Below are 12,814 nucleotides of genomic sequence, written 5' to 3'. Positions count from 1 at the left end.
GATTGTTTTCTATTTAGCTTAATTTTTATTACAGTTTTTAGTTTGACTGCTCATCATCCCTCTCAATACACTATTACTTGAAAAATAAATAAATAGACACTGTAAAAAATATGTTCAAGATTTGTTATCACAACATATTTTCTTTTGTCAAATCAACTTTATAATAATTTATTTAGTTGAGATAACTTATTATTTTGAGTTTCTGATGGTTAAATCAATCTTCTTCATTGTATTAACTCACTTTTTCCAGTTCAATCAACTTAAAATTTTAAGGCAAACCAGGTTACTTACTTTAAGTTAAACCAACAATATTTTTTTACAGTGTAGTAATCACAACATTTTTTCTTTTGTCAAATCAACTTAAATAATTTATTTAGTTCAGATAACATATAGTTTTGAGTTTCTGATGGTTAAATTAATCTCCTTCATTGTATTAACTCACTTTTTCCAGTTCAATGAACTTAAAATTAAGGCAACCAGGTTACTTACTTTAAGTTAAACCATCAATATTTTTTTACAGTGCATAAAAAAAGATTATGTCAAAATATTTAAAGGGACATGGTGATGGAAAAAATATGAGCTGGGAGGAAAAATTGTTTGTCAATGCTTTAGTGTTCTATCTAGGGTTGTCAAATTGATTAATTGCATCTAACATGTGTCATTATAATACACACAAACATATAAACAAACTTATGTCAGATGCTATTATTCGATTTGACAGCCCTACTTCTCTCAAAAATATTTTGCGTTCCCCAGAGAAACTTTGAATTTGCTCTGAAAACGTTTGTGTTACCCCGAGAAACTTGCGAGCGAACATACATTTTCACGGTGGAATGCAAACAAACTCAAGTTTCTCATATTTGTGAGAGAACACAAAAGCTTTGACATAAAAATGTTCCTCCCATCTCATATTTTTGCCCATCATCGTGTCACTTTAGGGGCTCAATGACTACATATCTATGAAGTTTGAAGTCTCTCAAAGCAAAAAGTAAATATAGAGATTAGCATCATTATACAAAAATATTAGTCAAGTATTTAAAAAAAAAACATTTCAGAGCAGATATAAATGATTCTCATAGTAATTGGCTGAGGAAGTGATTCATTGGCAGGAATCTCCTCTACTCAAGCATACCTAATGCATTATCAATTGTGAATGCCATTGCCTTGTCTCTGGGATTCCTCACATGCTTCTATAATCCAGAACAAACTCCCAGTCCACCAAACCAGGACTGGGCAGTCAATTTATCATTACAAATAATACTCACAAATCTTACACCAAAACAATTGTTTGTTGCTATTCAGTTGCTGGGGTGTTCTAGGTGCTTAAACACACCACTACTCAACTAGTCACATGATTTGAGGCATAACTCATGTCTGGTGCGGGTTGATTTAAATTTAATACAAAGGGTTAGAGGGATTTAAACAAAGCCTAACTCTAAGCTTAAGTAATAGTGAAGCCTGCCTTAGCATGAACCACCAATACATATACCATACACAGTATTCAAAATCACATATTGAGGCATTTTGAATATACTTTAATTTAAATTTGACTTTATTATTGATTAAAGGTATTCATAAGTATCTTACAGCAGAATGGAATGTCGTAACCCTCCCCGTGGCGTTCCGTAATCATCTTTGAGTGTGTGCTGATAAATGTATTTTACATTATGGAAATACAAAAAAATAAATCCGTTCTTAATAACATCTGGGAAGCCAGGGAGAATATATTTTTCCTGTTTTGCCAAATAAATGCAGCAATGCATAAAAAGCCTGAAAGATTTAAACAGATTATGTGTAACATTACTTACAAAACAACCGAGAATGAAAAATCGTCCTATTTAAGATTAATATTCAAACTAATGATTACATAAATATAACAGAACAAAAAAAAGGGAAGAAACTAAAAGGCAAATAGCATTTGTGCCTTGTGTTGATGTAGACCATTAAATCAATGCCATTTAAAGAGGTGTATTGTGTGAATTTGGAGTATGCACATTTAATGCAGTGTCAGTTCTAATAATTGCACAAGCACAGCTGATCTGATCATCACCCACATATTTTTTTGGGAACTACAATATTATGTCTGTTTCCATATTAGGAAACCTTGATAATTAGAAATGAATCCATATTGCTAATGGGCAGATCACGTGGTTTGAAAAAAGAACCTATGCGACAAGTATATCATTTTCCTATTTCTTTGAAGGGTCAGGAGGCTTCATACGGGCTTATAATAAATCTGCTGTAGGATGACACTGATCTTCCCTTGATGTCTTCAGGTGCAGTTCTGTATTTTACTCTCTTTTGTCTTTCCTGGCAGGCGTGTCTGACTGCACTTAGTACTGAGCAGCTGAAAGTCCAGTTTATATAAAAGTAGATTATTTTCCTTGAAGACAAACAAACACAGAAGTACTGCAGCCCATGTCAGAGAATGTTTTGAGCGCTCTGTTAACGTACAGCACGCTCTCTGATCCGTTAAGCTGGCTGGCAGGTTAAAACGATCCTCCGCCAGGAAACATTTACAGGATCTCATACTTATCCACAACAAATGATGTCTCTAATGAGAATTTGACTGGACTGCCTCCTTCTATGTATGTCACCTTGGCCACCTGTGGAAACAATCGATATGTAGTCATTTCCCTTCTCCCTAGAACTAATTTTTGTTGCATTATTTCATAGATAAACCAGCATAACTTGCCTGAATGTCACAAAAGTTACGCTTGGAGACAAAAGAAACGTTGATTGGGAAGAAGTCGTTGGGTTTTCCATCTATACTGAACTCCAGACTGCCACTCTTGTTCTTCTCATCGATAACGGGCAGTGACCATTCCAAGAAGTTTTTCCTGCTGTCATGGTTATACTGCCCATCCAGATCACCGACCACAGGAGCACCAACACCTGGCCTGCATAATCGCAGGAGCCAGAGTTCATGGTAGATAGAATGAAATACTTTTACAAAAGTGGACATACTAAATCAGTCTAAAATTATTTACTTTGAAAAATTATTATAAAATTATTATGCATCGTTTTAATGAATAAATAAAATAAATAAAGAGACACAACACCAATACTAAATGTATCCACCGATAGTGATATCTCATTGTTCATATTGAAGTTACACACAAGTAGGTTTTATAAACACTTCATTATGATTATTGGATAGAAGGCATTGGGCTTGGCGGTATGACGATATACGTATATCATTACCATGGTATGAAAAGTCTATCTTTAAGATTTTGCTATATTGTGTATAACATGGTATGAAGCACTATTTACACTTCAGAGAGATGAAATATGTTTGTAATTTGCTTCTTTTTTTGTTATTATTTTTAATAAAAGAAATTAGATAAAATAACTAAATCGTGATATACATCTCATATCGTGAAACAAGAATTTTGTCATATCGCCCCCTTGGGAGGCATGCTACAAATAATGTTCAAGTATAGGGAAAAAATGTGGACCTGGCAAGCCTGGCTTGAACTTACCATAGGGTCAAATATAGCCTGCTTTAACTTCACTATCATTTTTTAAGTGTTAATGTGTTAGTCACGTTTACTTCAACAGTCTTAAATTCAACGCAAGATACATTTTCTTCACACACCGTATCAGTTGCAGTCTGACACGTTTTTCTGCCCCCTTTTGATCATCGGCTGTTTTTAAACCATCGGCCACATGTGAAAAATATTGCTTTTATCTGCTAATTATTGGTCGATACATTGGTGCAAAACACTAAAAACATATATAACAATATTAAAAGGGAAACAGAAAATATCTTGATTGAATGATTCATAATGGACTTACGGCACAGGAATAGTAATGATAACATCATTGAGTTCGAGTCCTTCATCCTGAAGTTCATACTCAATGTTGACGTCACAGCCACTTCCACTTTCTGATGGCCAACAGTTAACTGAGAGGACAACATGAGATGCATGCATGATTGATATGTTCATTAAAGTGCTGCCATACAAAATCCTTGAGTATGGAGAAAAAAAAGACTCACTAGTTAAAGGAATGAGGGACTCATCTGTGCTCTGTATCCTCCATTTCAGCACCCCCAAATCACTGTTGAGAGGGAAGGACTTATCCTGGTTTTTCAGACCAATCAGGGACTCAGTGGTGAACAGCTTTTTATCAACATGAGGGTGAGTCTGAAGGATAAATGAAACAACGAGTCACACCGTCAAGACAAACGATTTTTGAAGTTCTAAATCAGTGGGAAAATTGACTGAGAACACAGTGTCCTTCCTAAAATCCACAAGTTCCCCTTCAAAATACATGCTGAGACCATGACATGCTGTGTTGTGTCTCACACACCTGTAGTTGTGCTCCTTTCTTGTCATTGTTGTTGAGGAGTATAGAAATGCGGCCATTTTTTTCATCTGTGACTCTCAGAGTGATCATGCCCAGAACCTCCATGTTCTGCAGCCCACCATCCCGACCACAGGTCAGAGACATCTTCTCTTCCACCCTCAGATGTACACTGGGAAACACAGTTCATAAACTGCCATTAACAACAGACATAAGCTGGAAATATATTTATATAGCGCTTTTCACAATACTGATTGTATCAAAGCTGCTTCACAGTATCAATCAAAACAACTTAACAGTGTTTGTTTGTTACTGGAAAAAAAAGACATCCAAGTTTGGTAGAGCTGATCAATGATATGATGGGTCATTTAATTTGAATATCCCCAACTGAGCAAGCCAAATGCAAATGGTGGCAAGGAACTGAACAACTCCATCAGACCCAATGGAGAAAAAAAAAACCTTGAAAATAAAATCATAAAATACACTACTGTGCAAAAGTTTGTGGTTGGAAAGATTTTAATGATTTAAATAAATGTTTTTGAAAGGAGTCCCTTATGCTCACCAAGGTTGCATTTATTCGATTAAAAAAAAAACAGCAATATTGTAAAATACTATTATAATTTAAAATCACTGTTTTGTAGTTTAATATATTTTAAAATGCAATTTATTCCTGATTGGCAAAGCTGAATTTTCAGCATCATTACTCCAGTCTTCAGTGTCACATGATCCTTCAGAAATCATTCTAATATGCTGATTATTTTTAATATAATAAAAAAAAAATAACAATAATATTTTTGTAGAAACCGTGATACATTTTTCAGGATTTATTGATGACCAAATTAAAAAAAAAAAAACTTAATTAATAACATAAATGTCTTAACTTGCACTTTTGATTAACTACATTTACTTTAAAATGAAACTAAATAAAACTAATTTACTCAAATTAACTTAATTTAAAAAAAAAAAAGTATTTATAAAAAAGAATCTTACCGACTGCAAACCTTTGAACGGTAGTGTGCATAACAATATAGGGAGTAGAATGTGTCAAATCCCGAAATAAACTCAGTAAGCAATACCTCTCTATATTCACTGGAGGTTGAAGGACTTTAGATGCCTCTGATGCCTTCCTTCCTGCACTGGATGAGACAATATTTTCTCCTTCTGACTTCAGTTTGTCCACAAAGTTATCCACCTCTTTCCCCTTGACACCCAGCTTCAGTGCTTTGCCTGAACTACTTGGCCTACAGGAAAAACAGGGCAGATTAACTTCTGTGCACTTATATATTTCCATGCATCATGGCCCACAGTTAAAGCTCATACCTGACTGTCGCAGGAGACACTTTGGGCTTCTCTGGCTCTATTGTATCTGTGATGATGGTGGCTGATGTGTAGCTGCTCATTCCTGAATTTCCAAAACCTCCGAAGCCTGGCGATTTCCTCCCAGCACGTTCAGCATCTTGTCTTGCTCGCTGCAGCTCTTTGGCCTTGCGTTTCATCTCGGCCTTTGCTTCTCTTTCTTGGGTCTGTTGAAGTGGAGAATTGAGAGAAACCCAGAAAATTAGAGTTAGTGTTTGATTTAAACTTAAAACGAGAGTAATTTTCCCCTTGATGTTTCATCAAATATTAGACCTCTCTGACAGCCCTGAAGACTTTCTCTTCATGTGAATCCATCTCAGTAAAAGTGCGAATCTGGGCCAGGTTAACGTTCTCCCGGTAGCCCAGAGCTACAATCTCATCAAATGCAAATATGAGATCAAAACAGTGCTCAGAGATCTCGCTTTCCTCCAATACTCTGCAATATTCAGGGATCTGAAAAAAATATGGAAACCCATCACTTATTCAAGATACATCAAAGAAGAGCAATAATTGGGAGAGTAAAAAAAAAGAAAAGAAAAGGAAGCTTTACCACTCGGGAGAAAAGCCTTAGCGTCTCCAAGTCCTCCAGGATGTTACTGTTTTTTGTAGTGATCAGAACCATGTAGAGCTTCTCCAGGGGCTGGTAGACGTAGCGCACGCTGTCTGTTTCCACAAAAGTGTGCTGCTTGCCTGTATTCATCAGTTTGGGAAAGGCAGCCAGAAGGCCCTCGACGCGGGTTCGCGTCATCTCTACGAACTGTCGTGACACTATGGCTTTTCCTGCCTTAGTGCAAACCGCCGCTGCCAAGAGCACCTGCAAAGATTACGTGGACATTCAAAACTTAATCGGACAAAGGACAATTAAAAAGAAAACTGGGATTTTTGACCATTATGATGATTGCTGAATTCAGAAATTAGACTGCAGCACAACATTTATTTCAGAAATTGTCAACTTGCATTACTAGTGAAAATAATAAAATGACACAAATGGAGCCTCAAAACATTTAAGATGAAGTGATCAAAGTTTTGACTTGTAAGTTAAGTTCAATGTATGGAATAGAACAAATTGATTATTCCTCAGGATTGGGATCAGATAAATGGCATGCACTCAATACAATACAATATAGTATAGAGACTTAATTTGTGAGTAAATACATTTATTACATGCTATTAAAAACCAAATCAATAAAAAATAAATATATTTGAAGTTAGATCAACAACTTAAGCATAAAAAAACAAACAAAAATGCTGTAGAAATATTGCCTCTGAAACTAAATACAACAAGGTTAATCTAAAGAAATAAATCACTAAACCTGAAAAAAGCCAAGTAGAAATGTTAAAGGAACATAAAGTCACAAAAAAAGCTTTTATTTTATATATATTAAGTTAATTCTAAATATGTTTATACAGTATATACTAATGTCCTTAAATGAGAAATACGTAGTTGTATGCAGTTAGACATGGGACAAAACAAAGACAAAATATATTTGCAACCAATCAATTAGATTTGCATAATTAATTGTGAATAAATAATATTACACACAAATGCATGCAACGTTTTTTGATTGTCAAACACCAGAAATAAAATTAAATACATAAAAAACGAATCTGCTTATCAGCTATAAGATACGAATTATCTGCATTGGTTGACATGATAGAGTAAACATTGCTAAAAAATATTTTTCTTAATGCTAAAAAAAAGACAACGAAGGTCTGCCATATGTATAACATTTATTTTATCTGCATTTTATATATTATGATAATAATAATTTATAATTATTTATGTTTCATGATCCATAGCGGGTCATTTATATTAAGTAAACATTTGGATTGTCAAAGTCAGTTACCTACAACCTGTTCTCTGCATAGACATGATCTAATATATAAATGATAAAACAATAAAAATATAGCAATTTATTATATCAATATTGTATCATATAAACAATGACAGCTATTTACTTTAGTTAATTACTTAAACTGTAATTAATTCTGAAGGCAAAGTTAGCTGGCTAACCTTTAGCTGGCTAACGTTAGCTGTATCAGATATCAAAAACCTAGCAAAGTCACCTTACTTGTAAGATGTTTTTAACACACACAAAAACAGATGGAATAGACACTTTTTAGTAATTGACACTAAAAAACGAAAAGAGTTTCAGACTGTGAGCTATGAGCTACAACGCTAGCTGCTAGCCCCATGCTAAATGCACAAAACAAACCAGTCATACCATTTCTGTTTCCTTTCACACGAGGATCCGTCAGCGGACTCGGTCACGGACACTGTCTGCCCAGATGTTTCAAAAGCAGAAAATGTCAAATATGTTGACTAATGCTCTGTTTTAACAGTAGTATGTAGCTTGACTCGTAATATTGAAGAAACAGAGCCACGTCTCCACAGAGTCCAACCGGAAAAAGTTGCGCCGTGTCAGAAGCAGAGGAGTGTTGATGCAGGAGCGATGGCGACATCTAACGGCGGAGAACAGATACTGCGCGTGAAAATAATACACTGTTTACACAAAAATATTAAGCAGCCTGCACAACTTTCATCAACATTGATAATAATAAGAAATGTTTTTTGAGCAGCAAATCATCATAAATTTACATTTTACATTTAGTCATTAGCAGACACTTTTATCCAAAGCGACTTACGTCTGAGGACTAATTCAAACAAGTCATCGTGAAGAGGCAATAACGACCCAAGAAAGAGCTCAAAATAAAAAGTTCAAACATTGCTCAGTCTAGTATAAACCAGTCAAGTAGGGATTTAAAGTTTTTGTTTTTATTATTTTTTTTATTATTATTATTATATTAAGTGCTCACGGAAAAGATTAGTTTTCAGTTGTCTTTTGAATGCTGTCATGGATTCTGCATATTAGATTATCATTTCTGAAGCATCATGTGACTGTAATGCCATGTCACAAATAAATTTTATTTATGTACTTTATTCTATTTCAACACCTTCATTTTCAGTTAAAATCTACAGTTGAACCTTTAAAGTGTCCTTGTTTGAATTATATTTTTATAAATTACTCTTATAATTTCATCATAAGGCCCCTTTGTAAGTCGTGCAGAAAAAAAGAAGAAAAGAAACAACATTTTTTTTTAAAATTTTTAATGCGCTACAGCCATCACAGTTGTTAGTTGTATCAAGGTATGGAAAATAAAATATAAAGCACATTGGGAATGACAGTAGAGGGAAAAAGGGGGTATTATGTCAATAACTACACCCTTGTCATCAGCAATCCAAACTCTGGATGTTTTTCTTCACATTTGTCTGTTTTACATAATTGATGTCTACACCCTGACACTGCGATTAGTCATAATTTACAAAGTCATTTTTATTACTGTCCATTAAGTGCAACAACATTCAGCAAAACACATTCAACTTAGTCTGCTAGTTTAGACCCCAGTATCAAACAGAGTGCAGCAAACTTTACATTCAGATGCTCAACAACATGTGCTGAGATATCACAGATGAGCTCATTTACCAGCATTCATCAGTATTTTGAGCTGGGGATTTATTGAATTCAGATGCTGCGCAACATCCCATTTCAATTCTGCTTCCTCTCAAAAGCCAAAGTTACAATCATCATCCAAGTCAGCCACATAATTACATACATTGTCCAACTGTAGGCCATAAATATAACAAACCAAACCCAACTCCTACAACAACCTGCATTTACAGGCCTAAAGCACTGTTTTGTTGACTATGGACAAATATGGTTTTGGTTTTATAACTTTGTTTTGGTTCTCTTGTTTTGGTTTTGGTTCAGTCGTGGTGAAGCTGCTGGGTTTGTTTGGAGAAGAGAGGTGCAGCTATCGACGGGTTTACTTCTGTGCTGGAGGCTTCTCTTCATAGCTGATGTCCAGCACGCGGCGAGATGTGCAGATGCTCAGAAAGCCATCAGAGGACAGAAAGGAGGTGATGGACTCTGGATCTACACCGGCTGGGATCTTAAACTTCCGGTAAAACTCCTTTGCCACAATGCCATACTCATTCTGTAACAGAAACAGTTTCTTCAAAGTGATGTAAATCAGTCGTTGCACAAGAACAGGTCACTGAAAATAAAGTTGAATCGACTCACTTTAAGTTGAGGTAGCAAACAAAAACTAAAATTAACATTCAAAATTTTAATTTAGTGAAGGAGACAATAAATTGATCAAAAGTGACTGTAAAGACACGAATAATGTTACAAATTATTTCTGTTCCAAATAAATGTGGTTCTTTTGAACATTCTATTCATCGGTTGATGGATCATAATTTCTACAACATTGATAATAATAAGGTTTCTTAAGCAGTAAATCAGCATATTAGAATAATTTCTGTTCAATTATGTGACACTGAAGACTTAAGTAATAAAATTATTAAATTATAATAAAACATTTAAAAATGGGTAATTTTGAATTAACACACTAAAACCTATTATATAAATATATCGAAATATAAAAAAAGTTATTTTAAATTGTAATACTATTTCTCATATTACACTTTTTACTGTATTTTAGATCAAATAAATGCAGCATTGGTGAGCATTAGAAATTTCTTTCAAAAACATTTAAACGTCTTTCCAACCCCAAACTTTTTGACATTTTAATAAGAAAAGGAAATGTTTGTCAAGACTAATATTGGATGCTGTTTAAAGTTTAAAAAGGTGTTAAAAGTAGGGCTGTCAAACGATTAATCATCAAAAATAAAAGTTTGTGTTTACATAATATATGTGTGTGCACTGTGTATATATACGGTATATATATAAATACACATGCATGTATATTTAAGAAAAAAATATTATTTACATATAAAATATGTATATTTATATATAATATAAATTATATATAAATCTATGTACAGTATATGAAAATATTTCTTAAATATATAAAAGCACGTATTTATATACAGTATATACAAATACAAAATAATTATACACAGTGCACCCACATATATTATGTAAACACAAACTTTTATTTTGGATGTGATTAATCGTTTGACAGCCCTAGTTAAAAGTCGTTGGTCTTTCCTTTCCTTCCCAAACACGTCCTATGTGAGTGTGCCCAGTTCACTTTAACTGAAACTCTTGAATAAAAGTGAGAAAGTTCTTCACATGTTGCCATATGGAATATGTCTTGAACATGTCTAACCTTGCTTTTATAATGCAAAACAATGAACATCATTTATGCTAGAAAAATACTCATCTTAATTTATACAGAATGGTCAATAAAATGAATGTGAGTTTAAATACTTGTTTTGTTACTTACCTGCCGTTCATCATGTTTCCCATGAATCTCAATAAAATCATCATTGAGCTTGACAGTCAGTTCATCTGGAGAGAAGTGCTTCACATCCAGGCTGATTGCAGAGCGATCTCTGTCCATTCTCACCTGTGTAAGGGAAAATGGCAAACTGAATACTGCAAAAGACTGAAAACCTGCAAACTTTATAACTCTAATAATATGACTGGCTCATTAAGAACAATCTGTTAATCTCAAGAATTTAGGGGAAAGTCTTTACAATGAGATTCAATTTATTAACATTAATCAATGCATCATCATGATTCATGAACTATAACAAAAGCAATACTTTTACAGCAGTTGTTAATCTAATAATCTAATTATAAACAAACATCAATAGTTTGAGCTCAGTATGACTTTTCAGGGTTTGAGAGTCTATATACTCACCAAGACTTATATTTATTTACATACAGTAGACATGACATCTACTTACGAGACTACATTTATTTCGTTAAAAATACAGTAAAAACAGTTAAATTGTGAAATATTTTTACAATTTAAAATAACAGGTTTCTATGTTAATATATTTAAGAATGCAACTTATTCCTGAATTTCCAGCATCATTACACCACCTTCAGTGTCAAAAATCATTCTAATACACTGCTTGAGAAACATTTCCTATTATTATCAAAGTTGAAAATGTGCTGCTTAATGATTTTAGTTTCCTAACCCTAAACGTTTGAATGATTTTAACATTAGTCTTATAGATTAACTTTAACAATGTTAAAATATAAAAATAGTATTGTAAAAAATGCTGTTAAAAGTGTTTTGTTAAGGATAATGAATCTTTAAAAAGTAAAAAAGTATTAGCTATTTGGGTAATGGCTAATTTGTAGCAACATCAGCAGTTTAACTCACCTCTGACATGCCACTCTCCCACCAGTTTGGAAAGCGCCAGAAATAAGGACGATAGTAAAGCATGGTGTAGAAAGGTGAAGCTAGGTCGCTGTCGGGTACGTGCTCTCCAAAATACTGGTCATAAATTCGATGGGAAGAAGGGAAGAAGCCTGGGAATAAGGGTCGGCGGTACCAGGGATGATGTATAGAAATGTCCATTGTATCTCAGCGAAGTGACTGGAATTGATAATGGACCTGCTGCATGTTCTACTTTGGCCCTGTATTTATATGCCCCATCCATAAACCTTATGTCAGCCGCTGATCTGTCTCCAGTTATGAGGTAAAGTGTTTTTCGCTGCCCTCTTCCCCTCTGGCTCATTCAAACAAAAAACCTATTTAATCACCCATCACTCATTCAGTCTCAAACACTGGGGTCTGAATAGTGTTAACGCCGCTCTGCTCACAAGCCTGGAAAAATATTTGCCTGGCTAAGTTGGAATGGTTCTGAGTGAAGCCTCCATGTCAACTGGCCACATCCCAGCAAGCTCTTGTGCCAGGAGGGATTGTACCGCCCGTGCCCTGGACAGGACACGCCAGATACTATCTGCTCCCTCTTGGCTGCTATCAGAGGAGAACTCAGGCAGAAAGATAATATTGTGCCCTAAAATGACTGAACTGGGCGAATCAGCAAGATTGATGATCTGCTGTAAATCAGATGTGATAAATGAGCATCCATGCCGTCCCGACTGAGAGAGTTGGACAGGTGTTGTGGGATGGGGCTGTGTGATTAAGACACATACACCGTAGTTGCATTTATGTGCTGGTTTGGGACCATGTGTACAAATTAGTGCTGTCATGGTTAATTGCATCCAAAATAAAAGTTTGTGTTTAGATAAAATATCTGGATGCACTGTGTATAATTATTTTGTATATATATATATATATATATATACACACACACACACACACACATGCATGTACTGTATATTTTAAAGAACAAATATTATTTATATATAAAATATTTATATAT

General features: G+C 34.4%; 2 protein-coding genes across 2 annotated transcripts; both read right to left on the bottom strand.

The window, feature by feature from the left end:
- Window positions 1-1,529: 1,529 nt before the first annotated feature.
- arcn1b (archain 1b) lies at window positions 1,530-8,102 on the bottom strand. Its single transcript, XM_039670529.2, has 10 exons — window positions 7,890-8,102; window positions 6,215-6,478; window positions 5,938-6,117; window positions 5,629-5,831; window positions 5,385-5,549; window positions 4,315-4,480; window positions 4,001-4,148; window positions 3,799-3,907; window positions 2,696-2,900; window positions 1,530-2,606 (listed from the first exon to the last, which is right to left on the bottom strand). Exons 1-10 carry the CDS (start codon window positions 7,890-7,892, stop codon window positions 2,517-2,519), a joined length of 1,533 nt encoding a protein of 510 aa, XP_039526463.2. The 5' UTR covers window positions 7,893-8,102; the 3' UTR covers window positions 1,530-2,516.
- A 686-nt stretch (window positions 8,103-8,788) lies between these two features.
- cryaba (crystallin, alpha B, a) lies at window positions 8,789-12,696 on the bottom strand. Its single transcript, XM_039670537.2, has 3 exons — window positions 11,806-12,696; window positions 10,915-11,037; window positions 8,789-9,660 (listed from the first exon to the last, which is right to left on the bottom strand). The coding sequence occupies exons 1-3, from the start codon at window positions 12,001-12,003 to the stop codon at window positions 9,490-9,492; spliced, it is 492 nt and encodes a 163-aa protein (XP_039526471.2). The 5' UTR covers window positions 12,004-12,696; the 3' UTR covers window positions 8,789-9,489.
- Window positions 12,697-12,814: the final 118 nt, after the last annotated feature.

This window comes from Pimephales promelas, chromosome 16 (assembly GCF_988280905.1).
Source record: "Pimephales promelas chromosome 16, fPimPro1.hap1.1, whole genome shotgun sequence".
NCBI classification, from domain to species: Eukaryota; Metazoa; Chordata; class Actinopteri; order Cypriniformes; family Leuciscidae; genus Pimephales; species Pimephales promelas.
This window is presented reverse-complemented; position numbering and strand designations above follow the sequence as displayed.

What these genes read in the sequence shown, in the direction of transcription:
- arcn1b (XM_039670529.2), bottom strand. An exon ending in TAAGGCTTTTCTCCCGAGTG is followed by an intron (nt 6,118 to 6,214) that starts GTAAAGCTTCCT and finishes TATTTTTTTCAG; the next exon opens with ATCCCTGAATATTGCAGAGT. An exon ending in GTGTCTCCTGCGACAGTCAG is followed by an intron (nt 5,550 to 5,628) that starts GTATGAGCTTTA and finishes TTTTTCCTGTAG; the next exon opens with GCCAAGTAGTTCAGGCAAAG.
- cryaba (XM_039670537.2), bottom strand. Translation starts at nt 12,003, where the DNA reads ATGGACATTTCTATACATCATCCCTGGTACCGCCGACCCTTATTCCCA. An exon ending in GGGAGAGTGGCATGTCAGAG is followed by an intron (nt 11,038 to 11,805) that starts GTGAGTTAAACT and finishes TCCCTTACACAG; the next exon opens with GTGAGAATGGACAGAGATCG. An exon ending in GGAAACATGATGAACGGCAG is followed by an intron (nt 9,661 to 10,914) that starts GTAAGTAACAAA and finishes TTTCTGTTACAG; the next exon opens with AATGAGTATGGCATTGTGGC.